The following is a 27,157-nucleotide window of genomic DNA, read 5'->3' as shown; positions in this document are numbered from 1 at the left end:
AACAACCATCCTCTACTGTGGAGATAGAAGTGCTGATCCGACTGAGGAGGCTGTTAATGTTAATTCAATATTTGGAACTGTGGTCAACACAGATTGTGTGTAAAGTGTGTGAAAAGCATGCATGCAAACAGCCCATTCCCCTGAATGCACCATCAATAAAGTGGTGGGAGCATTATGCTGAGGGAATGGTTTTCAACGGGGACGAAGAAGCTGGTCTGAGTTGATGAGAAGACTGATAAAAGTAAAATAAGAGTGGAGCTGTAGCTGCAGCAAAAGTCCAGCTGAATGAAAACATAGAACTATTTTAAGATAGAATCATTTTAGTAACATGAATCAGTTTTCTTTCACTTCTCTACTATCCACTCTTTTGCGCTGCTGCATCACATCCAGATTTTTGCAAGGCGCAATGAAAACTATCCCTACCGATTACATACAGCTAACACTTTAACACTGTTTGATTTTAAAGGTCTTATTAAGATCCAGTAGGAGCTGCCCGATTCTCACCAGGAAGGTTGTTGATGTACCCTCCATCCATGAGTAAGTGTCCATCTTTGGGATCACAGAGAGGCGGCAGATAACCAGACAGCGACATGCTGGCTCTGACGTAACGCCACAGTGAACCTGTACAGAGGATGAGACGAGTGCAGAGGTAAAAAGGATAAAACACTGATAACATGTTTCTGGGATTAAAATATGAAAAACCATGAATGGAAGATGTTCACTTGTTATTTATTTATTTCTATATATATATATATATATATATATATATATATATATATATATATATATATATATATATATATATATATATATATATATATATATATATATACACACACACACACATCTATATATAGATGATACATCTATATATAGAGATATATATATAGATGTATCTATATATACAGATATATATATAGATGTATATATATTTGTGATGATTCTGATTTTATTTTAAAGGCATATCATTTCTTTTTTCTGTCTTCTGGAAGTTTTACGTAAAAGATAGCATTAGCGTTAGCTCCTCTGACTCAATGCTGCTCTTTAAAAATCAACCAGCAGGTGGACAGCTTCAAAAAGTCATTTCATCAAGATTTTACTGCAAAAGAAAAACAAGTGGTTTACTATATTTAGAGAAACTGTAGGAGAAGTGGGCTGCACAGTGGCGCAGTTGGTAGAGCTGTTGCCTTGCAGCAAGAAGGTTCTGGGTTCGATTCCCGGCCTGGGGTCTTTCTGCATGGAGTTTGTATGTTCTCCCTGTGCATGCATGGGTTTTCTCCGGGTACTCCGGTTTCCTCCCTGTCTGTTAATTGGGTTAATTGGTCTCTCTAAATTGTCCCTAGGTGTGAGTGTGTGTGTGCATAGTTGTGTGTCCTGTGTGTCTCTGTGTTGCCCTGCGACAGACTGGCGACCTGCCCAGGGTGTACCCCGCCTCTCGCCCGGAACGTTAGCTGGAGATGGGCACCAGCAACCCTCCCGACCCCACTGAGGGACAAGGGTTAGATGGATGGATGGATGTAGGAGATGGATGGATGGATGTAGGAGAAGTGATGCCAGTTTCACACACCATCAGTGTGGACCCTCATGGAGGAAGCAGTGATATCTGTTGTTATGGTGAAGTACGGCAACCACAGGTCCTAGAGGTAGAGGGGTGACAAAAACACAAGACGCAGCAGAAGAGAAAATTCTGATCATCGTGGTGAATTAGGAAATGAGTATTTGAGTTTCACAACAGTCCCTAAAGAACCTCACAGTGAATTAACCCCTGAGGAACCTTTAAAATGACTATACACTTTTATATTTAGCTCCCAAAATGGTGCAACTTATAAAACTGTAATAAAAACTCTTATGTATTTCAATTTCACTTCTGTCACATAAAATCCCTGTAAAATGCATTGAAGCTTGTGATTGTGACATAAAACAATATGAAAAGTTCAAGAGATGTAAATGGTTTTGCATCTCCCTGTAGGAAGCTTGACCTCTGCTCCACAGCTTTACTGACCTGCCACTGCTGTTAGGGGAGGCTGGCGCTCAAACCTACCTCAATCTGTTTGTCCTTGAAAATGGAGCTAACGCTGTAGTTAAAGGAGGCTCCAGAAAACATGGAGGTCACGGGGTAGGTCAGGTCCAAGATCTTCTTAAAGTACGACGTCATTCCCTGAAAAGAACCGTAACAAGGGACGTGAGGAGCCATAATAAGGAACAAGGCTTTCCAACACTCAAACAATCAAAGAGCAGCTAAGTTTTGATGAACATTATGAGAAGGTATGAGAAATGTGGAATGAAAGTGGAGTGAGTGAACACACCATAGCCCACTCCCGAGCCCGGACCCTCATCCGACTGCTGCTCTTTTCCTCAGCGTACAGCGCCCCCATGAAGGACCCGATGGAGGTGCCGCCCACCACGTCCACGGGGATCCCGGCTTCGATCAGCGCCCGCAGCACGCCGATCTGAGAGCAGCCTCTGAAAGCACAGCCATACAGTCGCTATGGAAACAAACAGCCACCAGTCTCATTTCATGTATTCAAGAGAAACGCTTCTGTTATTACCTCAGACTAATCATCGGACAAACATCTTAGAAACAACATCAACAACTGATCCTGTTTCTTACTAACTGCAGTGCAGCTTCCAGTCCTGGATATTTCAGTCATCAATTATTCTGACCATTAATCGGATGAAGAAATGGTCACATTTTGCAGATTTTTCATTTAACCATTGACCTTTTTTTTCTTTTTGCAATAGAGATGCATTAAAAGAGGCAAATAAACAAATTCAACTCATCTCCAGCAAGTCAAATTTTTAAAATAAGAAAATAAACATTTTATTGCTTAAAATGCAATAACAGTGTGTTGATGTGCCTAAAGTCAACATGTATATTTTGTATTTATGCAGTTTTAGCTTAATTACTGCTCTGAATATGTTGTTCATTCAGCAAATGGCCTTTTTAGCGCCTGTATAGTCTAGTTAACAATTAATTGATTATAAAATTAGCTGACGAATATTTCAATAATTGCTTCGTCACGATTAATCAATGATGGAGAAAGTATGCAAAAAATCTGCTTAAGTAAAAGTACAAATACACAGACAAAAATGTACTCAAGTAAAAATACCACATTAACATTTTACTTATGTAAAAGTAAAGTACTGGCTTTTAAAAATACTTAAGTATTAAGCCACCCGGAAAACGTTCCAGTTGACCGGTCCGCGATAATAAAAAGGTTGGGGGCCACTGATGTAGTGGTTCCATTGACACTTTGCCTGTTAGGAGATGGAACCCAAATAACAAATAAAAATGGGTAGGGCGGTAAAGTTGAGGGGCCAAAGGTTCCCTGGCCCCCCCTGTTAAGCTGCGCAGATCACTGCCAGTTCAGACTTGTGGAAATAATGCATTTAGTGCCCACAGATTCTATATTTTTTCATAGCGCATGCTCACTGCGTGCTATTATTAGCCCTAGCAACAGTTGTCATGCTGCTGACAATGATGTCATCAGCATGACTTCAAATGATGTCTGTGTCATGAGGCCCTTCTGAGGATGACTTTATGATGTCATAAGAGTCCATGACATCACCAACTGATCAGTTAATTCTCTGATCAGTTAACACAAATCAGTTAACAAGCCAGTCAACACGAGATTCATTTGGAAGTTTTAGCTCAGCACAATAAAGATGAACGACGAAAGCCCACAGAGAGAAATGGATGTGAGGCCTAAGGTCTCTTTTTGGACAAAAGTGAAAAAAACATTGTCCAACAAAGTTCATCCTGGTCAAAGAAGCCCAGATTACAAGAGGAGAAACTTTCTCAGTGAACTTTTGTGGGAAGTGATTGAAAAGGCTGCAAATGGACCAACTCTAAATCTTGTCAGACACACCTTTGAGGAACAACATAGCAAAATTTTGATCTTGCTTTTGAGAAAAACTGGAGAATTTAACGTGGACGTACTCTCGGAGGTGTCAGAAGAGCTAAGTGAACGGATTTTCCAGAGTATTGCGAGAGATGAATTCCACTTTGCCAGCGGACTGCATTTAATCGCACTACTGGATTACCCTGAAGGACATGAAGTAATTGTGGAAAAATTCAAAAAGCACCTGGAGAATCCTGTTCCTAAAAAGAAAATGTTAACATCTACAAAAAGAAAGTTCAGAAAGACTTTTTTTCCTACTGAGGACTTGTATGCAGATGAAAACTGCCTGAGTGAGGATTATACGCAGGCAGCCATGGACCCTGAACAATTTTTGGGGGACGCAAACAGGATGGGTTTCAGACGAGGAACCGAAGACGAAAGGAGAGTTATGGTGGAAAATATCTTTTGGAGATTGATTTATAAGTCTAGTAACAGATCTAGCTATGTGGCTTACAAAAGGAAGCACACCGAACCTGTCCAGAGAAAGCTAGCTCCAAAAATCTGGAAAGAAGACAAGGACATAGATTTTGTCTTTTTTGAGAAAATGGAAACAAAACACTGCCGAGACATCTTGCAACTTCTCTGTGGCAACGAAGATGCAGTTAGAGAACTGCTATTCAAGATGATAAAAAGCAACAGCCCAATCGTTATTTACAAGGTTGTGCAGTGCTTTAGAAGAACCCTGGCACGACCGCAGAAAATCATTCTCCGAGACACCTTTCTTCAAAAGGCATGGGGGCTCATCAAAAAGGCTACGTGTTGTGGAGACGCTTCAGACGAAGAAGAGAGGCAAGAACCCACCAAGAGTGGACCAAACGTTGTGTTTAGTCCATGCTTAGCTGGGAGTCTAAAGGCCTCTGAGCAGACTTTGGTCTGCTCAGAGGTCGGTACTGACTTGGAGGAGTCAGGGCCGGTCTCCGAGACAGGACCAACCACCGAGTGTGGGCCCGCCTCCAAGTCAGGACCCGCCTCCGAGTCTGGACCCGCCTCCGAGACAGAACCTGCCTCCGAGACAGGACCCGTCTCCGTGTCAGGACCCGCCTCCGAGTGTGAACCAGACTCTGAGTCAGGACCCGCCTCCGAGTCTGGACCAGCCTCTGAGTCTGGACCCGCCTCCGAGTCAGGACCCGCCTCCGAGACAGGACCAGAGTCCGAGTCTGGACCCGCCTCAGAGACAGGACCCGCCTCCGAGTCCGTACCCGCCTTCGAGTCCGGACCCGCCTCCGAGTCCGGACCCGCCTCCGACACAGGACCCGAGTCCGAGTCTGGACCCGCCTCAGAGACAGGACCCGCCTCCGAGTCTGGACCCGCCTCCGAGTCTGGACCCGCCTCCGAGTCCGGACCCGCCTCAGAGTCTGGACCCACCTCTGTGTCAGGACCCGCCTCCGAGTGTGGACCAGCCTCTGAGTCAGGACCCGCCTCCGAGACAGGACCCGCCTCCGAGACAGGACCCGAGTCCGAGTCTGGACCCGCCTCCGAGTATGGACCCGCCTCAGAGTCTGGACCGACCTCCGAGTTTGAACCCGCCTCCGAGACAGGACCCGCCTCCGAGACAGGACCCGCCTCCGAGACAGGACCCGCCTCCGAGACAGGACCCGAGTCCGAGTCTGGACCCGCCTCCGAGTATGGACCCGCCTCAGAGTCTGGACCGACCTCCGAGTTTGAACCCGCCTCCGAGACAGGACCCGCCTCCGAGACAGGACCCGCCTCCGAGACAGGACCCGCCTCCGAGACAGGACCCGAGTCCGAGTCTGGACCCGCCTCCGAGTATGGACCCGCCTCAGAGTCTGGACCGACCTCCGAGTTTGAACCCGCCTCCGAGTCTGGACCCGCCTCTGAGTCAGGACCCGCCTCCGAGTATGGACCCGCCTCCGAGTCTGAACCCACCTCCGAGTCTGGACCTGCCTCCAAGACAGGACCCGCCTCCGAGTCAGGACCCGTCTCCGAGACTGGACGCACCTCCGAGACTGGACCCGCCTCCGAGTCAGAACCCACCTCAGAGACAGGACCCGCCTCCGAGTCTGGACCCGTCTCCGAGTTAGAACCCACCTCAGAGACAGGACCCGCCTCTGAGTCTGGACCCGTCTCCGAGTTAGAACCCACCTCAGAGTCAGGACCCGTCTCCGAGACTGGACGCACCTCCGAGACTGGACCCGCCTCCGAGACAGGACCCACCTCAGAGACAGGACCCGCCTCCGAGTCTGGACCCGTCTCCGAGTTAGAACCCACCTCAGAGACAGGACCCGCCTCCGAGTCTGGACCCGCCTCCGAGACTGGACCCACCCCCGAGACAGGACCCGCCTCCGAGTCAGAACCCACCTCAGAGACAGGACCCGCCTCCGAGACTGGACCCACCCCCGAGACAGGACCCGCCTCCGAGTCAGGACCCACCTCAGAGACAGGACCCGCCTCCGAGTCTGGACCCGCCTCCGAGTCAGAACCCACCTCAGAGACAGGACCCGCCTCCGAGTCTGGACCCGCCTCCAAGCCAGGACCCGCCTCCGAGTCAGGACCCGCCTCCGAGTCAGGACCCGTCTCCGAGTCAGGACCCGCCTCCGAGACTGGACCCGCCTCCGAGACTGGACCCGCCTCCGAGTCTGGACCCGCCTCCGAGTCTGGACCCGCCTCCGAGACAGGACCCACTTCTGAGTCCTCATGCCTAACGGTGTTTTCAGGATTTTTTTACCAACTTAGTGACACGTTGTCAGAAGTGTCAAAACTGGATGCGTTTCTTCAGCAGAACTTCACAACTTACAGGACTGGATGATTATGGCCTTAAGAGTGCGTACAAGTTTTCAATCTGAGAATACCGGAAACCTTTAGTCATCCACTGTAACAGTCAGAGCAAGGTCGGTAGAGCGTACCGAAGAGTCAGAATGGGGGGCTGAGGGAACGGTGGCGGACTGGGGGGGGCTAGAGTATAATTAGAAGGGGTTCAAAGAAGGAGAGAAGGTGGGGGGCTGACGTATCGATAGAGGGGTCTGGGGGTGGGGGAAGCGAAGAAGGAGGGAGCGAAGGAGAGACATTGAGGGGGGGCTAGTGTACCATTAGAAGTGTGAGGGGTCGAAGAGGGTGGGGCCGGTCAAGCGTACCGTTGAATGCTGGGGGGGCCGGACGGACAGCGTATTGCAAGAAGGGAGAGGAGGTCTGGCTGTAGAAGGAGGGGGGGCGAAGGAGAGACGTTAATCTGTCTACGTTAATGTCTACGATCCAGCTTTTAGTTTGTCTTCATCTTCAGTCAGTTTAATAGATGAACTGTCATGTTGCCCGTCAAGCTTTGAGTTTGAGAATATGAGAAATGTAGCCTGAAGTGGTGGTTGTGGTGGTGGGCCATCTAGTCTTTATAACTAACCTTTACTACCTTTACTTTAAGAACTAAACATATTCTTGAGCTTGCTAATGTTTATCTTCTACATCACAACTAATTTATTGTATTTTACTGTACAAATTTTCAACGTATAAATTAAATGTAAAGCAGTCTTGACTCTAGTCTTTGAAGTCAAATAAACAATTTTGTTAAGTTATTACTATAAGATGGAACACAAAAAAATTACTTTTGACCATGAATCATAGTTGCTTGTTTCTGTATTTATCATTAAAAATAATTTCCCAGAGAACAAAAAAGCCATGTGAATAGAAATCCTGAATGTCATATCAATGCAGACTTTGGTCACAGTGTTGTCCCATATTTGCGACACCTCAGTCAACATCTCCACACAATAATTCAGCGCATGAGTGACAACTTTTTTTCATCAGATGCAACATGTACAGCTAGCTTTGATAGCATCACGTCCACAGATCTTACCTTTCTTTAAAGCTTCCTTTCCAAGTGACACTAAAAGTTGGACTAAGTAACCATCGTTTGTGAAAGCGAGGCGCTGCTGATCTTACATGTCGCCATATCTTATGATTTATGCAGCGCTATTATATAACTGACGATCAGACAGACATCTTCTCCCGCTCAGAGGAAACTACTGCGCATGTCTGGAGCTCCGTGTGCGAGTAAAGGGGGAGACGATGGGTGACAACAGACACGTAAGTCACTTTATTGCTTGGATTTTATGGCGCCACCTTAAGACCCTCAACTTCACATTTTAATGGAAAAAAAAGCACAACGTGACTTGGATGTAACGAGTAACTCGACAGTTTTGTAGAAATGTAGTGAAGTAGAAAGTACAGATACTTACTGTAAAATGTAGTGGAGTAAAAGTAGAAAGTATCCATTATTAAATCTACTTAAGTAAAGTACAGATACACGAAAATTGTACTTAAGTACAGAAACGAAGTACTTGTACTTCGTTACTTCCCACCACTGCGATTAATCTGATAAATCCTTTCAGCCCTGAACTACATAAGGGCTTTAAATACACCAGAACATATTTCCTGTACTTCATGTAGTATCAAGCAATCGTACAATATAATGATAACAGTCATGGCAGGGTAACTAAAAAGTGCCAACACCCTCTAAGTTCATGTCCTAAAACTAACAAAGCTGTGGGGAGAAACACAGAGCTTCACATGGACATTATGGCTCAAGCTCACCATTATTTTTACATGTGTGCTGCTTTCTCAGGTGTCACTGAGTAGAAAAGAAGTCCTACCTTGTCAGAGCTCCAGGACAAGCCAGAGCAGCGCAGGGAAAAAGCAGGTTAAACACAAAGCAAACAGTCATTTTAATGTAATCCATACAAACACACGCAAACAATAACTGTCCTGATGAGGGAAGAAATGTCTAAAGCTCCACCCTGAAGGTTCTGTCTGGGTCAGACCCAAAGTAGAGGTGCACTGATTGCAGTTTTCTGGCTGATTGTCAATCACCAATCATTCAGAAGGCTGATCTGCAGATTTCAATTTACGCTGATACCAATATTTTGTCTGAAATGTTGCTAAATTTAGCAAAAAAAAGTCATAGAGTCTGTAACAGTGAGGTGACTATAGTTAACTGTGAATGTTCAGACATGACCTGGTGGCGGTTTGTCAGTCAAACCTCTCACTACAGAGCATAGAGGATGCCTAGACCTTTGCTGAGACAGATAAGATCGGTGGAAAAGATTAGCTTCACATGTAAGCATCGGCCGATCACTGATCTCTCAAAATGAAGGAAATCGAGATCAATTTATCAGTGCCCCCCTGATCCAAAGCATAATTTTCCTACAAGGGAGGTCCATTTCTACCCTGGGAGTTTTTAAGTTTAGAAATGGACAGAAAGGAAGGTTCCAGAAGGAGAAATGTGTCTAATGTTGAATGAATGGGTACCTGGCACCCCCTCCACCCAGAACCAAGGCGATGCTGTTTCCTGTCAGGATCCTGGCCAGGCGGGAGAAGTCGGAGTGACGATCTGGACATTTTTCAAACACGCGCTCGTACAGCTCTCTCTGCAAAACAGAAACAAGCTTCAATGTGGAAAATGCTCTAGAAGGCCCAGCAGGTGAGTCCTGCCTCATTACCCACGGAGGTTCAGGTTCAGTACCAGCTTGGGTAAGCTCCTTTTGGAGAACACTCTGCGGGGACAGGACAGGTGGTGGTGCCTGGAGATCCAGCTGCGCATGTTGAGCCACTCGGCGGTCCCGCTGGGCGGCGGGCCGTCCTCCCTGTGCAGCAGCACCAGCTGCTTCTGGGCTCGCACTGAGCTGCTCTCCAGCATCCGCTCCAGCTGCAGCAGGGATGGTTTTCAGGAGGCAGCAGACGACCAAACATTACCATACAAACAATACAACATATCTAACTGATGCCACAGAGTCAGAGGCTCTATGATCACTGAGCAGAACAAGGTGAGAAGATACAACTTTTAGAAAGCGTGACACTTAAGAGATTTCTGTGAATCTCTGACTGACAACCCAAAGGCAGACGCAGCTGGACTCTGATGATGCATAACATTATGACCACCAGCCTAACCCCTTTAGAATAAACAATGATTAGTTACATAGCCACAGCTACATGACGTTTTTCACAAATGACTGATGATCTGATTTAGTCAACAGCATCTTGATTCTCAAATCCAATTTTTTTGCTGAAATCAAGTTTATTATTTTTTTGTGTGGTCATTCATACTACAAAATAAACCACATTCAGATTTCTGTGTGAACAGTTTGTCCCTAAAAGCAACCCACATGCATAGAAGAAGAACATAAGTGTCACACAGCAGTGGTCTGTTTACGCAAGTAACAATGGATGGAACCGCGTATGGACCAATTTTAACATTTGTTCAGCAATTAGTGCCCACAGTACAGCCACAAAATCATAAGAAGACAAAGGAAGCTAATAGAAGCTATTAGAATGGCGTTTTGAAGAGCATTGAGTGCGGCTTCTGTAGGAAGTCTGACTGGATGTGTAGTCTGAACGAGGATGTGATGTGTTTCACTGACACACTTCCTACATCAGTTCACAGTCAGAATTTTCAGCCATTGTTTACATCCAGATTTACTGGGTCTGGCTTCTTCTGGTCCAGAATTATGATGCATGTCTCACATCAATGACATAAAATCGGATAAGCTACGATATGACTGTTCTGACTGCAGAAGCTTTGAAAACAATTAGATACGCATCTGAATCAGTCCCACGTATGGAAGAAGCACAGATCTGATTATTTTGGGGTGAAAAGATGGAAACTGGGCCGTTCAGACTGCAGCGAAAAAGCTGCAGCATTTGCCTGCTGTGTGAATGTAGCCAAAGAAACACTGACATGGGTGGCTGAGAACAAAGACTTTCAATTCAATGCAGTTTATTTAAAAAGAGCCAAATCACAACAAATATCATCTTGAAGTAGTTCAGGTTGGCTTCCACTGTTGCTCCAAAACCCATGGAACGTCAGATTCTTACAGGTCCAGTGTTGGAGTTTTCAGTGGTGGAAAACGGACAGTGAAGGCACCATGACTACTGCAGCCTAACACACAACTTAGTGAAATGGACTGTTAACTCAAACAGCTTTTGGTCAGAACCAGATCAGGTCTTCCAGCAGTCTAAGCTAATGTTATTATGTTATTCACTTCACTGTGATCATACAGTACATGGAGGTGGACGTCTCTGACCTCGCCCACGGTGGGCTCCTGCTCCCCCAGCCCCACAATGATGATGCAGTCGGCCTGGCGGATGCAGCGCTGGGTCCAGGGTGTGAGACTGGAGTCGGACTGGTAGAGGACTATCCGGTGAATGTCTTCCTGCTGGCCGAGCCAGCTGGACAGACGGTACTCATGGACACTTTTGTAAATAAAGAGTTCAGCAGATTAAATGAATGAATATTGTCTTGAAGTTTTAGATTATCAACCAGAAAGCTTTTCTCCATGTTTGCAAATCTTACACTAAAGCATCTACGCAATGGAAAAGGAAAAGTTTCTTAGAGTTTGAATAATCAGTGACTAACCTGTCCAAGGCAGCAGAGCCCAGTCTCTGTTTGATGATGTCACTAGTCAGCAGTAAGGTAGGGCCTGGTAGATGACCATAACAAAAAAAGACAACTGTTTCCATAGCAACATCCTTTACTTAATGATATGGCACTAATAAATAAATGTTAATGTGCTGACAAAGAGTTTAACTTCCTGTTGATCTTGCCGTTTCTCTCATGAAATAAAAGTCTCCACTTCCTGTTTTGGTCTATCTGCAGATTTCCTCAGAACAGTGGGAACCAATAATACAGTCAGAACAGGAACATACAGCAGCATAAATGCAGTATTTCACTAAGTAACTTTACCACAAGTCTGAAGCTGCGTAAAACCAAATAAGGTCCTTAATGTGATCCTTGAAAATATGTCAGATCCACCTATAGAATCAGTGCCTTGCAAAACTATTTAACCAGCGTAGAGCTGAACAGTAGAAGGAAAATAATACATGGGATTCAAAATCTTCAATAAAAGTCTACAATGCATGCTGAGCATTTTTATTCAACCCCCTTAACAACAACTCCCCCTAAAAAATGAAGTGTAAATAATAATAATCAGTAGGTTCTACTCATGTGTAATTTAAGCTGGGTATAAATGCAGCTGTTGTGTGAAAATCTCTTTTAGAGAAAATTAGAGAACAAACAGGGTCATAGAGATTGACGAGCCAGCAGACAGGTCAGACTGGACTCAGTGGACTATAGAGCAGGATTCCCTTCTAAAACATCCCAAGCTTTGAATGACTGATGGAGCTCTGAATGGCTGAGCTGCAGACATGAGACACCTTACTGTCATGGTGCAAAGACACGTTTAAGAACGAAGCAGCTACAAGGCCAAAGGTCCCTCTGGGGGAGCTGCAGAGATCTATGATCATGGTAAAAAAAGAAAAGTCCTTATTTACAGGACTGGAAAGAAAACCCAGTGTTGGAAAAAACTCCATTGAGAACGCCATTTGAAGTTTTTCTGTTGTAGAGGAAAGTGCTTGGTCAGATGAGACTAAAATAAAGGCTTTTGGCTAATATGCAAACTTCTAGGAGTAAGGAGAATCCTGATACCAGGTTTTTACAGACAGTACAAGTACTTCAGTATAGGTACTTGCTGATACCGAGTAGTTGATACTAACAAATTGGTACTTATACTTCATACAGTAACTTTTGGAACAAATGTGTTTTATTTAGAATATGGCAGCAGAGCAGAACATACAGATTATATAATCTTCAAATACTATATAGGTACATTTTTCACACCTCATCTTTTCAGGTGTTTATTTTTTTTCAGTACTGAGTTACTTTATGTTTGTCTGTCAGATCAAATCTCTATAAATTACACTGAATATTGTTAATGTAAGGTGATGAAATGTGAGAAAGCTGACGGGTATTGACACTGTGCACTGTATGAACATCCCTTCTGACAACATGAGGTGAGAAGTGAGAAGTTTTCCTGACACTTGCAGCTTCTGAAGACAGCAGTAAGAAGGCAGTGTGTGTGTGTGTCTGCGTATGTGTGTGTGTACCAATGCCACTGAGAGCATGCTGGAGCTCCAGGGTGAAGGTGGTGAGGGGAACGTCGTCCGACACGGGCAGGATGGCCACGGTGGACAGATTAGAGGCTGGATTCCCAGCATCCCACTTACTGGTGGGCGTGTGAAGGCCCAGACCACGACCTGGAGGACACAAAACCAATTCTGTTGGGAAAAGATTTCTGATCAAAGAACTTAAAGAAAACAACCAGCGCTGGTTTTTGCTGGGTTTCTTTTGCAATGGTTTTCTTTTGTTTCTTTTTGATTGCATAAAATATTTTAAATATATCCATTAAAATTTGATAATAGTTGATCTTGGTTTGTTACTTTGAGCTCAAGTCAAAAGAACAAACCAGCAGCAAAAATGTTTTTTGCTGGTTTGTTGGTATTTACAGAGAATTTTTAATTAAAGGACTTGAGTTGTATAAACTGAGTGAGAGGTAACCAGAGAGGTAACCAGAGAGGTAAGGAGTAAACCAGTCAACCAATTAAACCACTTCATTGACTTTACTGAAGTACTGACTAAACTGTAGTTGGAACTGCAGCTCTGGCGGTTTAGAAACAATCTTTTTGTGATTACCGGTCAGAGGCCCGTTGACCTGCTGCATGTTGCCCAGGATCTTCTGTCCCAGCACGTGGATCAGCCTGGTGACCACCTGAGGATACCTCCTCTTGATGGAGTTCAGCGCTCCTTCAGGCAGCTTGGCCAGCTCCGAGTCCCTGACAGCGTGGACCGTGGTGGCTCGGTTCAGGTGTGTCAGGGCCTCCACCTGGTCAGACGCAGAAATCTGAGCTGTTCTTCTGTTCTCTTGAAGGATTTAACAGGGTTGTGGACACTAACGCGTCGGCAGCTCACCACACCAATCAGGTCGCCACGGCCGTACTCCCCAGCCAGCTCCTTCTTGCCGTTATCCTTGGCGATGACAGATCGCAACCGACCGCTGAGGACGATGAAGGTGCTATCTGACTTGTCTCCTTGTCTAAAAGCAGACGTTTGGACTGAATGCTGAGTTGGACATCTGTTCAGTTTGACAGTGAAGCGTTTCCAGGTTGAGCGTACCTGTAGACGGCGCGGCCAGCCTCCACGGCCATCCAGTCCAGGGCGAAGTCGATCTGTCTGACAAACGATGACATCCTCTTCACCACCGTGTGAGCTACGTTCAGCACCACCCTCGGCTCCTCCCGCATTATCCTGTCGTTACACACACCGATAGAGTCACACACTATTCATGATGAAAAGACAGAGATGTTGTGGACAGTGGGGTCCTACTCGTAGAAGTGGGCCTTGGATACGGAGAGGAAGGTGCAGTCTCGGTGGGCTCGCACGGTGAAGATGAGGGGCTCCCCTGTGAGGACAGCCAGGTGACCCACCATCTCTCCTGGGTGGGTGACAAAGAGCAGGCTCTCTTCCTCACGGTCGATCATACGCTGGTAGACATGGAGCAGCCCTGAGATGACGAACGCCACGCTCACATCCTGAAAGAGGACGATCACCAAGATTGGTAGTTTTTCAAAAGCCCCAGTCTCATTTAAAACAGAACCAGTTAGGTCAAAAAACAGAAACTCTTAAAGAGCCTAGCTAAAGTATTCAAAAGGAAACCTTTAACAAAAAGCATATTTGTTAAAAACAGATTTAAAGCTCTAACTATGCTGCAAAAATATTGGATGATTTGAATATTTGCTTTTTTTGCTGCTATTTTGCTACAGCTTTTTTTCCCCCTCTGTGGAAGGACATGCCCTCAGCATGTCTATAAGCCTTTTAAAAATTTCAGACATTTCATTCTTACAGTAGAAAAATCTCATGTTTCTGTTGGACTCACTTGATCTCCTTGGTGGGCTACCGCACACCCAGCTTTGACCTGGCGAAGGGTCACCCTTCCTTCCAACAGACTGGGGTCCTGTTGAGCAACGCCAGCAGATAATATGTGTTCCTTTTTATAGTAATATCATAGTACCATAAAACATCCAGCTCAGGTTACAGGGAGAAACTTGAAAGATTTAATGTGAAGGCTACCTGCAGCTGGATGACCTGCAGCAGATCCTTCTTAGCAGCCTGGAAGATGACGTTGACTTTGCTGTGGTGGATGGCTCCTCCTCCTCCAGACTCGCCGTAGTGATAAACAGCAGAAGGAGAGTGCTGCACAGTCACACTCTTCTTCAGAATAGACTGAGGAGACAACACCGTTCAGACTGAGCATGTGTGAGCCAAAAGAGTGATGCTGCAGCTTCCCAGCATCCTGATTCAAGCTAACTCATTTTAACAATGGAACAAAGTGAATTGTTCTATAGAGACCTTAACAGAGCCTTGGTTCACTGCCTCTTCTTTGGCAGACTGAGTCTGATCAAACACTCTGGAAAACTCTGAAGGGCCATCACCTGCAAAACACGCACACACACATGCACACGCACACACACACCCAAGTTAGAATAGCCACAGTGTAGTATCTCTATATTCTGATACCTGTTAGAGGATTTATTACCTGTGGAGAAGTAGTATTTTCACAGCAAAAAAAATGTAAAGAAGCAACATGGTACAAATTTAATGGAAATCATTTTTTAAATGTCTTTTTTTTTCAATCTGTTCTTTATTTTCATCTGAAGTTATATTGGAAAACGTGCAAAACAAAACGTGTAACAGAAGAGCGACCGTCACACATCTCCCCTAAGATGAAAGCTAGCTACAGCTGATTAGCTAAGCAAAGGTCAATATTAGAAGACAACTGTAACAGACTAACGACTGGGGGAGGATCACCTTCCACCAGGACAATGACTGTCAGAGCTACAATAGGATGGCTGGACTGAAGGATTTTAGTGTGCTAAAATGGCCTAGCCAAAGTCCAGACCTACATCCAACTAAGAATTTCCAGCAACACTGGTAAATTGCTTTTTACAAAGACTCAGCAGCCAAAATGTCTGACCAGGGGAAATGTGAAAAGAAAAATGAGAAAAAAGAGCAGTGTCTAAATGTGCCAAACTGCTACAGAAACATCATAAAAAACGTGAAACTGTAACCGAAGTAAAAACTGGTTTTACAAAACATTGACACAAGGAGGGTGCATACAAACGCACATCAAATTTTCAGATATTCTTTATTGAAAAACCCTGTATTCTTTTTCTTCTACTGCTTAATTGGTTAACTATAACTTATTATTCCTGAGCTCTGTGGCTGTAGCATGACAAAATGTGAAAAAGCCTTTGGGCTAAGAATAATTTTCTAAGGGCACAAAACACAACAATCTGGCGCATTGATACAAAGTAAAACAATCAGACTGAATAACTAAACACAGTCATTTATCTCGTAACAGCTGGCAACAGAAGTGAGTACACCCCTATGTGAAAATGTCCAAATTGTGCCCAATTAGCCTGGTGTCATGACACTCATTACTGTTACAAGCTCTCAGGTGTGGACAGACAGCATTATATTTTCACACCCTCTCATACTGGTCACTGGAAGTTCAACATGGCCACCATGAAGAGAACAACAAAAAATTATTTGAATGAGATGATGTTATCCATCTCTGGTGACATCATCTCAGGTGAGGACAAAGGTAAGTGTTTCTGGACTGTAGCCAGGCATGGTGTGGGAGGGTCATGGTTAGGGACTGGATAAGTGCTGCTGGTTGTGGAGAGGGAACCATGGATGCCAACGTACTGTGACATACTGATACCATGAAGAAATGGAAGAGAATCCCATGGCAACCTGTGAAGATCTGGTGAACTGTCCTGCCCAAGAGAGTTATCAGAATCAGAATATACTTTACTGATCCCCACTTATTTATTGACAAGCTATTCCATTCAAATTGTTAAATATTAGTAAATGTAAATATAACCATTAGAAAAATAAAAATTATAAAAAACATATACTAAATAATAAAATAATAAGTATGTACATGGAAACATGATAACATATTAATATATCTATAAATGAGTACATTTAAATTTAGAAAAGTAAAGGTTGTGCTGGAAAATAATGGTGGCCACACAAAATACTGACACTTTGAGAACAATTTGGACGTTCTCAGTTAGGGATACACTCACTTTTGTTGCCAGTGGTTTAGAAATGAATGGTTGTGAAGTTGAGTTATTTTGAGGGGAAATCAAATTTACACTCTTATATAAGCTGTACACTGACTACTTTACATTGTATCAAAGTGTTGTTCCATGAAAAAATGCCATATTTACTGAAATGTGAGGGGAGTACTCACTTTTCTGAGATACTGTATGTATTTTCGTGACATTTTTTCACATGATTGTCTGTGTTTTTGATTATGCATGTTCTGCGTACCTGAGCCCGGCACGGAGTGAGATTTCTTATATTTAGCTGTAGCCATGTCCCCGGCGCAGAACTTTTCTGTCATGAAAGAAAAACAGACAAAAAAAACTTCAGATGAAAATGATAAGAGCAACGTCACAGAACCCCTGGACATACGGCACTCATTTCCAACCTGCATCAGCTTTTTCAGAGCCCGTGTCTTCAGAGTGGGACTGCTGCCTACGAAACCCTTTGAGTTGTTGAGCCTCACCCAGAACATTGGCTACAGACACCAGAGATATAGCCTGACTTTCCTAATACACAAATTTTGAAAAAAAAAAAAAGTCTTAAAAGTGTTTAAATTTATTCTCAAACAATCCATACGTTTCTGATGATTTCTGGTGCAATTACAATACCGGGTTGAAAAGCTCAGTGGTAAGGCCAAGGTAATTGTGTAAGGCAAGAAAGGTCACTCTCTGGAGACGCACCATAATAATCTAGAGGGAGAAAGATTCACAACGATGTGCAGTATGAATATGTTTTTAAAACAACGTCTGTATCAACATGCAGCTGAGATTTACCTGAATGACGCGGACCAAAGTCTCTGGGTACTTTTCAAAGACGGACTGAAAGGCCACGGCTGGAAGACGCAGGACGGTGGACGGAACTGCAGCCCTGGCGGACACTGTTTTATAAGGAGCTGGGTAACCCTGAAATTCACAGAATGCACTGTCTGACAGGAAGGGGGCGCTATAGATGAGAGACTGTTCAATAACAACAAAGAGAAGCAAAGTAGGTGAAAGAGAAGGAGGCTGTAGACCTACGGTGATAATGTCCAGGATACTGAGCAGACTGTGGACACTGTCTCCTGGCAGGACGTCCTTCACAACCGCATCTGTCCCATCCTGAAGGACAGAGTGAAGGACAGAGTGTTGGATGAGAACATCCTCATCCAACACTCTGGATGAGGATGAGAACAGAATGGCAGGCAGCGCCGGCAACGGCTCCGAATTCATCTTATTCCAGACTTTTAGTGAACCCATTCAAACTGCTGGACGGCAACAAATGACTCAAATGACACGTGTCCTAAGACTATAACCAGATGTTTAACTTTTGTGTTTTTTCTAGTTGATTGCTTCACCAATAATTGCATCAGCTATGAAAAAAAAATGTCTGTTGCCAATATGTTCTCCCTCTCATGCTGTAGCACTTCCTTCTGATCCAAAATACTTTCAGGTGAAAATTCCAACCTGGATACTGAAAAGCTTTGGCTGACTTGGATTATTTTATTACAAAGTCCAAATATTTCAAAGTTTTACGCTGGTAGCTGGTTACACAGATGCATCTTGTTCCTGAGGCACATTCTGCAGTATAATACTTCTACAAGCCTGCTTAGGTCTTGCAGCATTACCAAGACCTAAGCAGCAGCATTAACCATTACATAACCCTGGAAACATCCCAATAAAACCAGTGATATAGAACTGGCATCGCAAATCTTCTGCTGTGTGTCGGCCCTGGACGGTGACCAGCTTGGTCAGAAACTACAAAAATCTGATATTTCTGGTTTGCTAGTGAATGCACCATGATGCACTCCGTCATTATTTTGTCGATTTTAAAACAGTAATTGTTCTTTACACAGTGGTGTGACTTGTCTCTTTATTTACAACAGGAGGGCTAGCAAGAGTTATGTTGAGTATTGTTTTGATATTTTGTACTATTTTGAAAGTGAACTCAGATTTGTCTAAAATTGGCATCCGCAGGTTAAGGCTTTAAAAAAATACTTACATCACAAAATTCTAATCATCAACACAAAAAAATTCATAACTGACTTTATTAAGTAAACAACTCATTTATGTGACGTGTTCAAAATATCCCAGATAGTAAAAACAGTAGTGGGAAAAAAAGCTGCCAGCTTAAACAGAAGTCAAGTGATCCTATAACCATATTTTTGTGAAGCTTTAAGAATTTCAGTCTTACACTCTCATGGATGCAGAGCTCCAGGCGGCCATCTTGAACAACATAAATGCTGTCATCAGTGTCACCAGGTCGGAAGAGGCCCTCCCCCTGGTGCAGCTGGATCAGCACCATGTGGCGGCAGAGCTCCAAGAAGAGAGGCTTCTCAAAGTGTCCAAGCACCCTGCATGCAACATTCTGACAATTACTGACAATATTCAGCCTTAATATTATACTTCTTTTACTATTAGCCAAATGCAAAGAATCAAACGATTCATTTGAACTTACGAATTATGGCAGACATAAACTTATCTGATCTTTTGCGTTAGGAGAGGGAGAAATACATTAGCTGTGTTTCTATTACAAATGTGTGCAAATCTTAAAATTAGGAAGTGGAATGAATACAACGTGACACTGGAGAGTGGGTTACAGAACAAACTTGTATCCTGTATAAGGTGTTAAAATAACACTTATTTTTGAGCTTTTTTCACATGTCATCAATAGGTAAATGTAATGTGAAGAGATTTGGAGTCTTCTTGACTTATTAAAGCGCTGTACAAGTACAGGCTGTTTACCATTTGCTCAGGGATGCACACAGAAAGAAGGAACCCATGCAGGGTTTACTGCTCATCTTTTTACTTTAAAGACAAAACCTACAAAGAAAAGATGAAGAAGAATCTTTGATAGAAGTAGAACTTTACAAATGAAGCTGGAGCTGGAAAGGTAGTAATACCAAGATTACCCCCGTTGATTGATCAACTGTAATGTTCCTAGTGAGGGAAAATGGTTCATTTCAGATCTGATTGATTTGCGAGTCTCCACTGGGTACAACATAAAAAAACAAAGAAACTCTGTGGTGTTCTTTACAAACCTGACGTTCTTCAGCATGTAGAGCACCTCCGAGGGCAGGTGGGAGTTCTGCACATCGAACTCAGTGAGATCAGCTTCGAGCAGACAGGGAGGGGGCTCTTTGGGCTGCAGGGTGGGCGGTTCCCTCCGGATGCGCAGAATCCTAACCAACACATCAAGAAAACGAATCAGTGGAGAAAAAAATCTCATGCACGGCATGGTCAGTTCATGATGGGGGGAAACTTTCTCCCACCTGAACCTCAAAATAAACACTGAGCTCCTTTTGCTCTGATACAATTGTTTTCTTGGCTTATCTTTTGATAACACTTTATTTGACAGGGTGTGCATAAGGCTGACATAACACCTGTCATGAACATGAAGGAATCTTTATTCCTTCATGTCTATGACAATTGTCATGAAGTGTCATTCGGTAAATAATGACACTTTTAATGCAAAGTTATTCCAAAAGTTGCATTTCGAGCTTCATCTAGACCAAAGTGGACAATGAAGTCATGTTTGTTTTAAAAGTGGAGAAAATAAGCTATGCGAAATTTAATCAAATTACACACTAAAAGGCAACCATTTATTTATTTATTTATTTTATTTTTTTTTGCATTAATGTAAATTCCCCTGGCCTTTTGTTTTTTTATTTATGTGGGGGTTTTTTCACTTACTTTGGCATTTATTTTAGTATATATTTATTTCCTTTTATTATTATTAATTATTATTATTATTATTATTATTATTATTATTATTATTATTATTATTATTATTATCATTATTATCTATTTTTGGAGGTGTTTAGCACATGCCCTTTGTCCCTGAAAACATGCATCTTGAAGTTAATGGTGTGTACAATATGTTTATGCTCCACATTGTGGTGTATGTAAACACCTTTGTTCTGTAGGCAAACATATCAATAAAAATATCAACCAGAAAAAACTCTCACTTTCGCGCTATGGACAGGACTTTGGTCCTCTTCCTTACTCTCTGCCGTGAAGCTGAGTTTGAATTGTTTGCAGGAGTTGTGGACAATGTCTGAACCTACAGCAGAGAAATGACACACAGTGATTTACAGATGGCAAGCAAAGGTTCACATCCAGACCAAAACAGGAACCGTGCAAAGCAAAACTTCAGGATGAGAATGTGGGACAAGATAAATAAGCTTCAGGACAGTCGAGAAAGAGCCATGATGCTCTCACGCTGATGGCTGTGTGCTGCCACCTGTGAACATCTGTCCACTCAGCGATTTGGTCAAAAGAGAAAAACTGAAAGGAGGTGCTGCTGTTCTGCAGGATGTAACAGGACAAACAGATGTGCTTATGCAGTGTCTGCTGTTGGGCCAGAAATAAAGACAGAAAGAATGGACAATTCTTCCCAGAGGTCAATATTAATAATTTCAGCGGAAATGGTAGAGATTAGGAAGAAAAAAAGCAATAAATATGGACCTATGTCATGAATCAAGTCATTTGGTCCTGAAATGTGTGACATGTTTTGAGTTGAAATGTCATGTGTATACACTGGTAGTAAAAAAAACATCAGAAAGCCAGAAAAAAAACAGCAACACTACCAAGACTTTTTGGGTTATGACTATCTCTGAATTTGCAGGACCATGTTCAAAGTTCCTTCCAGAAGACCACAATCTGGGGTACACCGATATCGGTGATAAATCCGCCAGAAAATTGGTCCTGATTTCCTTAATTTTGGGAGATCAGTGATCTGCCGATACTGGCATGTGAAGCTGATCTTTTCCACCGATCTTATCTACCTTTGTAAAGATTTAAAAATCAGCCACTGTCCGTCCTCTTCTGCTCTGGTTTGACAGAAGTTTGACTTGCAAACCAGGTCATGTCTGTACATTTGCAGTTAGCAATCGTCACCCCACCGTTAACAACTCAACAACTCTCTGGCTCTCAGACAATATTTCATTTTGTCTGAAATATTTAGCAACATTTCAGACAAAAAAATGGAATCGGCTGAAATCTGAATCGGCAGGCCAGGCTTCTTAAAGATTGGTAATCAGGGATTGATCAGAAACTGCAACCGGTGCAGCCATATCTCAATCAGTGGATTGAACCTACTGAGCATCACCTGATTACAGTGGGGGTGATGTGACCTTTGCTATCAGGAACTAAGAGTCATCAATAGCACTCAGCTACATCTGCTTGTTTGTGAAATTGTAATCAGAGAACAATCCGTGAAGTCTGAAATGCAAGATGAGACAAGAGTCTGGACCACTGATGGTGAAAACATCTGGTGTCCACTAAATTTAGCAACAACACAAAGTCTTGTAAAACACAATATTCACACATTTTACTGGAAGGAAGAGCATAATGATCAAACCCAGGAGACGTCTTGCCTGTTTTAGACCGTACTGACCTTTCTCATGATCTTCCTGCCATAGAACATCACCTTGTCCCTCTTTCTGAAGCGGTAGTGAGGAACGCCGGGCTCCTCCTCTGAAACAACACATGCTCTCAGTCAGACCAGCAAACAGGATCATGTAGATCAATGTGCCCCAATGCAAGTTGTCTAGCAATCATGATATCAGTGTGTGAATGTGTGTGTGTGAGAGTGACTGGGAGAACGAGGCTGTTGTGTCGAATGCTTTGATAGGTCAGTACTAATACACTTAAACTCTGTCCATTTACCATGTGAAAGAGCTAACATGCAGTGCAGTAGAGCTATAATGTGAACTTGTAAACGGTTAACAATAAGACACCAACTTGATTTTTTGTATCTTCTGTACAGAAACAGCACAACAACTCCCAGAACAGAGATGGTGATCACAGCTCCAACCAGAACAAAAATCCACTGGAAGAAAAACACGGCAGAAACAGAAAGTTCAAGCAGTTCAAGCCCGTTCACCAGAACCAGTCTCTGGTACCAGACTCTAAAAATACAGTATATCCTGTAGGGTATTCCCAGCAAACTGCAGAATGTGAAATATTTCATTTTAAAACGAAGGCTGCAAAACATATTGTCAAAATATTAAGATGTAGGTCTCAGTGCTCACCAAACTGTCTTCAGTCTGTTCCTCCACAAACTGCTCCATCTTGGCTCTGATCTCACTGGTGAGTGGACCCAGGTTCTAAAATATTCAGCACAGAAACAAACCCAGCAGATGAAACAAACTGGAGCCGAGACGGACCGAGTCTGACAGAACTAAAAGAGTATTACAACTCAATTTATAAACCAACAAACTCCATGCAGTGGAGTACCTTCAGAAAGGTCTGTACTTAGGCACATTTTTTGAGCACCTTTACTTTACTTGAGTATTTATTTTTTTGAAAACTTATGACTTTCTTCGTCACCACATTTCTAGAAAACTTGTCGTTACTCGTTCCTTTTGGTTCAGCACAGCTTTGTAGTCTGTATTTTTCCCTTATCAGTTTAAGTTGTGATCAGCTACATGAACAGCACACTGGGTGGATCCCAGTAAGGTGGTTGTGATGTCAGAAGAACATTAGAAATGACTCTCTTCCCATTTTCATATCAGATTAATGGTTTTATAAATCCTAACCTGTATTTCAAAGGATGTCTGGTGTAGAATCATTTAGTTCAGGTCTGACCAATCTAAGCAGTCTCCCCTGCTATATACAGTCTTATTTTCTTACAGGACTTGTGTTGTGCCCAACACTGGGATCACCCACTCACCACTGACTTTGCACACAAAACAGCTATGAACATAGTTGTGGACACAACTATGGAAGCGTTTAATTGTTAGAGCGAGGGAATAAATACAGGAGTAAGATCAATCATCATAACAAGATGGTTTCTCATTACAACCAGATAACATTAATGTTTCTCAGTATTGAGATATAAAACTTTCCATTTTAATAATGATGACACTCTTGTGTTTATTTCCTAGCTGTGGGAGTTAAATGCTTCTGTAATGTAACACTTTATTTGACAGGATTCACCTTTGCTAAAAACCAAACAAAAAAAAAGTCAAGGCTCAGGACGCCCCAAAGGCCCTGTCCCTCTGAGCAGTGTGCCATATCCTTCATATCAAAATCAGCCACTGATGTCAGATCATTAATTATCATATTACGATCTTCTCTGGGTACCACCAGAGGCAGCTGAGTGGTACCAATATGAGCCCAAATAATCCTGACACTGAGTATTTACGTACCGGGTAGACACAGCTTTCCTCCTCATCCTGGCTGTCCATGCCTGCCTGGTGAATTAAAAAGGATCACAGACCAATAAAAATTATCTCTCAGTGGAAAATGACATTTAAATCTTAAGCATGTTATCATCCGAGAATCAATTTCATAGAAACACGCTCTCCCTGTGTGCTTCACTGAAGACATTTAGCCAGTAAGCTGATCTGCCCTGGGCGCCAGGAGAGAGAACACAGACCAAATGCTCGGAGAGATCTGGGTTAAAGATCACCTCCATTTCTCAGGCTCACTCCGAACTGGACACGTCCCTTCTAAGGGGTCCGGATAAAGGCTCCAAAGCTCAGTGGGATAAATAGATTAAAGCTCCTTATTAATTAGAGTTAATGTTTTTGACTTGTTTCTTTTCCTCTCATTTACTGTAAAGCCAGCCATTTCTGCTCCAGTTCTGTGTCTTTGGCCAACTTCAAAGTGAGAAGTGACCTTTAAATACACTGGAACCAGCGAAGAGAGAAGCTTAAACAACAGGATTTAATGTTTATGCAATATTTGAAGCAGCTCGGTGTCATGTGGCTGGATGTCAAAGTCAGATTAAGTGAAGCTCGTCAGTTATTTCACCGAGTTAACGTCACGTTTAGTGAGGAAAACTACATGTCTAAGACTTGTCGATTAATGTTAAAACTTGGGAGTTTATTCACAGTGTTAAAGCAGTGTTTACTACATTACAAGCCGTCGAGTCACAGCAAAGAACAAGAAAATAAACGTTAAAAGAAAGAAAATAATACACTGAAAAAATGCTGGAGGAATCTTCTACATTTACTAAAAAGTTTGTTTCTGAAACAGCGTAAACAATCTTCATACGTACCTTTTTTAAGGTTCAAAGTTTTTTGTATACATGCCTTATACTTAATACTACCTTGTGACGGTATACAACTTCCTGCCAACATTTCAAAATAAGACAGTATTTGGTCAAAAGAAAGCCTCATTTAAGGATAGAGCCAACCCCTGCACCTGAACTTGGATGCTCTCAAAGGTTTCATAAATAAAAATCTATAATCTTCTTAATCACTCATGTTCTAAATGTCTTGTATTGTAGCAGAATGGTCAGTTTTGCAGAATATGGGTCTTTATCACACTCAGATATGGTTTTCTCTATACTTTAAATGCTCTTTTGTCATAACATCTGTTTTCTGTTTGCTCATGCAGTTGTTTAGCTGTTGAGTGCCACATCCTCCACACCTCCTTGGCTTATAGCCTATAGGTCCAGGTTGTCTCTGGAGGACATCCTAACCCAGACATCAGAGGACATAGATTCAGTATTCCTGGTGCTGGTTTGTTTTTCAGCAACAAAGCCTGCTGAAAAACCAGGCTAGGTTGTGATGGTTTTTCAGCATTACCCATCATGAAGTTTTTGTCTACATTTCCTTTAGACAAATACAGTGAATTTATTTATCTGTTTGCAATAAAGTACAATGACTAGACATACATCCCATTTGAGCAGTAACTCCATTTGTTCAGTAGCTGTTCTTCACACTATATTTTATAAAGGCATTTATTTTGAAGAACAAGTCATAGCGGTTCCGGAAGAAGAGGCGCTTCTGTTTTCTAGTTTTAATCGTGTTCCCTCCAATTGCTGACAGCTTCTGTCAGTATCTTGTATTTTAATTGGTCAATAAGTTTTTTTTTTTTATTGACCAATCACTGCGTACTTCATTTGGTCGTTTGGTTCACTTGTTCCCATTCAGCTGAACCCTGAAGGTGAGAAGAATTTTGTTTAATAGCTAGTGTAAATGAGTCAGTTTCGGATTTCCAGAGTGAAAAGTGCATATAGTGCAGAGCTAATTATAGCCGTGCTGAGCTCAGACACATTAAAGTAGTTTTCTTTATGTTGTTTTGCTACTAATGGCTAATGCTAAAGCTAACAGCTGCCCTCTGCATGTGTCTTCATGTTCCCGGAGGAAGACCCGACGGGAACCATGGGGGTTCTATCCACACTCATGAGGGGTCTGGTTCGAGGTGCGGACAGGATGTCTGAGTTCACCAGTAAGCGCGGCCCCAGGTCCCTCAACAAGGGCCGCAGCTCCCGCCCCGCAGGGGTGAAGCTCCCCAGCAGGAAGTTCCTGTCGGTCCGGGCCATGATTCCTGAGTTTGTGGTTCCTCATCTGGAGGGATTCAAGCTAAAACCCTACGTCTCGTACCGGTCAACACTCGGCACGGAACCTCCGCTGACAGCACAGAGTTTATTCGATCAGGTCGTAGCCCCCCAGATCACCAGAGACTTTAGGAATGGCACATTCAACAAGGATCAGCTGGATAAATATGGATTTGAACCCACACAGGAAGGAAAGCTGTTTAAGCTGTATCCTAAGAACTATGTGCGTTAATATGTGGATGGGAGACCATCAGAATCATAATCACAGAGAGGACTGCAAACTTGTCATTTCTTAAGTGTTCAATCTGAAAATAAAATCTGAGTCGCTCTACACGCGATTTAAAGCAGAATGTCATTTATGTGTCAAGGTTTAGTGATTCAAATCTGAAGGTAAATGTGGCGTTGTCATTTTTAACTTTATAAATCTTTTATAAGTTATAGAACCACAACCTAAAAAGCTGCTGTTTCCATTACAAAATGAATAAATAGGGATCAAATGAACGAGTTGCTTTTCACTGGTGAATTTTCACTTAAGGTTTCAGAAAAATCACAAAGTGTAGAAAGTTTTCAAGTTTGATTCTAAAATCCTCTCTCAAATACTGAACATTTTCTAATGAATTGGTGTTAAGCTACATGCCATCAACATTTAGTATTTCTGTCCTTTTTTAGAAAAAAGGGCAAAAAGCTGATTCACCAGGCTTTTACAGTTTAGGTCAAGGTTTTACAAAGTGTGGCCTGCGGGCCATTTGTGGCCCTTTTGACTGAAGGCTGCAATTCAAGAATGATGTTGGCCCTCCATCACAGGGGGTTGATGGAGATTTAGATTTTTATTTGTAATCTGGGTGAAATGATTACTGACAATCTTCTTACAGTGGACAGAAATTATTTACTTTTTTATACTAAGCAGAACCAAATGCATCAGACTAACTGAAAAGCCTTTTATCCAATTCACTAAACTTGGTTTAATGTAGCAAATCTTTTGAAAGACAGTGACCTAAGTCCTGTTCTTTTGACTGACAAATTTATTCAATCG

General features: G+C 42.9%; 2 protein-coding genes and 1 long non-coding RNA gene across 4 annotated transcripts in view; 2 read left to right on the top strand and 1 right to left on the bottom strand.

Moving 5' to 3' along the window:
* pnpla7b (patatin-like phospholipase domain containing 7b) overlaps positions 1 to 24,923 on the bottom strand; it is a 29,973-nt gene extending 5,050 nt beyond the window's left edge. Inside the window, exons 1-29 of the mRNA XM_008417343.2 lie at positions 24,838 to 24,923; positions 23,984 to 24,028; positions 22,865 to 22,939; positions 22,575 to 22,662; positions 22,228 to 22,307; positions 20,798 to 20,892; positions 19,871 to 20,011; positions 19,024 to 19,183; positions 17,871 to 17,951; positions 17,628 to 17,756; positions 17,463 to 17,543; positions 17,240 to 17,360; positions 17,080 to 17,145; positions 15,088 to 15,170; positions 14,809 to 14,961; positions 14,615 to 14,692; positions 14,065 to 14,270; positions 13,855 to 13,986; positions 13,651 to 13,774; positions 13,375 to 13,564; positions 12,789 to 12,938; positions 11,263 to 11,326; positions 10,931 to 11,099; positions 9,373 to 9,555; positions 9,159 to 9,277; positions 2,307 to 2,463; positions 2,042 to 2,158; positions 1,568 to 1,637; positions 505 to 621 (exon numbers count right to left, since the gene is read on the bottom strand). Of these exons, the coding sequence (XP_008415565.1) occupies positions 505 to 621; positions 1,568 to 1,637; positions 2,042 to 2,158; positions 2,307 to 2,463; positions 9,159 to 9,277; positions 9,373 to 9,555; positions 10,931 to 11,099; positions 11,263 to 11,326; positions 12,789 to 12,938; positions 13,375 to 13,564; positions 13,651 to 13,774; positions 13,855 to 13,986; positions 14,065 to 14,270; positions 14,615 to 14,692; positions 14,809 to 14,961; positions 15,088 to 15,170; positions 17,080 to 17,145; positions 17,240 to 17,360; positions 17,463 to 17,543; positions 17,628 to 17,756; positions 17,871 to 17,951; positions 19,024 to 19,183; positions 19,871 to 20,011; positions 20,798 to 20,892; positions 22,228 to 22,307; positions 22,575 to 22,662; positions 22,865 to 22,939; positions 23,984 to 24,022 (3,268 nt within the window). The 5' untranslated portion in view covers positions 24,023 to 24,028; positions 24,838 to 24,923. The remainder of the gene's footprint in view (positions 1 to 504; positions 622 to 1,567; positions 1,638 to 2,041; positions 2,159 to 2,306; positions 2,464 to 9,158; positions 9,278 to 9,372; positions 9,556 to 10,930; positions 11,100 to 11,262; positions 11,327 to 12,788; positions 12,939 to 13,374; positions 13,565 to 13,650; positions 13,775 to 13,854; positions 13,987 to 14,064; positions 14,271 to 14,614; positions 14,693 to 14,808; positions 14,962 to 15,087; positions 15,171 to 17,079; positions 17,146 to 17,239; positions 17,361 to 17,462; positions 17,544 to 17,627; positions 17,757 to 17,870; positions 17,952 to 19,023; positions 19,184 to 19,870; positions 20,012 to 20,797; positions 20,893 to 22,227; positions 22,308 to 22,574; positions 22,663 to 22,864; positions 22,940 to 23,983; positions 24,029 to 24,837) is intronic.
* LOC145552989 (uncharacterized) lies at positions 6,598 to 10,991 on the top strand. The gene is made up of 4 exons (XR_014089158.1): positions 6,598 to 6,687; positions 7,822 to 7,937; positions 8,476 to 8,550; positions 10,907 to 10,991. It is a non-coding gene; the product is annotated as an uncharacterized LOC145552989 (long non-coding RNA).
* A 662-nt stretch (positions 24,924 to 25,585) lies between the features above and the next one.
* mrpl41 (mitochondrial ribosomal protein L41) lies at positions 25,586 to 26,462 on the top strand. 2 transcript variants are annotated; one of them, XM_008417345.2, is made up of 2 exons: positions 25,586 to 25,730; positions 25,935 to 26,462. In XM_008417345.2, the coding sequence occupies exon 2, from the start codon at positions 25,949 to 25,951 to the stop codon at positions 26,354 to 26,356; it is 408 nt and encodes a 135-aa protein (XP_008415567.1). In that variant the 5' UTR covers positions 25,586 to 25,730; positions 25,935 to 25,948; the 3' UTR covers positions 26,357 to 26,462. The 2 variants fall into 2 exon arrangements, with proteins under 2 accessions (XP_008415567.1, XP_008415568.1); XM_008417346.3 differs by having other exon boundaries at positions 25,662 to 25,730; positions 25,931 to 26,462.
* Positions 26,463 to 27,157: the final 695 nt, after the last annotated feature.

This window comes from Poecilia reticulata, chromosome 9 (genome assembly GCF_904066995.2).
Source record: "Poecilia reticulata chromosome 9, P_reticulata-male-v2, whole genome shotgun sequence".
Classification (NCBI taxonomy): Eukaryota; Metazoa; Chordata; class Actinopteri; order Cyprinodontiformes; family Poeciliidae; genus Poecilia; species Poecilia reticulata.
The sequence above is the reverse complement of the archived record's forward strand: the minus strand, read 5'-3'. Positions and strand labels throughout refer to the sequence as shown.

What these genes read in the sequence shown, in the direction of transcription:
- mrpl41 (XM_008417345.2), top strand. Translation starts at nt 25,949, where the DNA reads ATGGGGGTTCTATCCACACTCATGAGGGGTCTGGTTCGAGGTGCGGAC.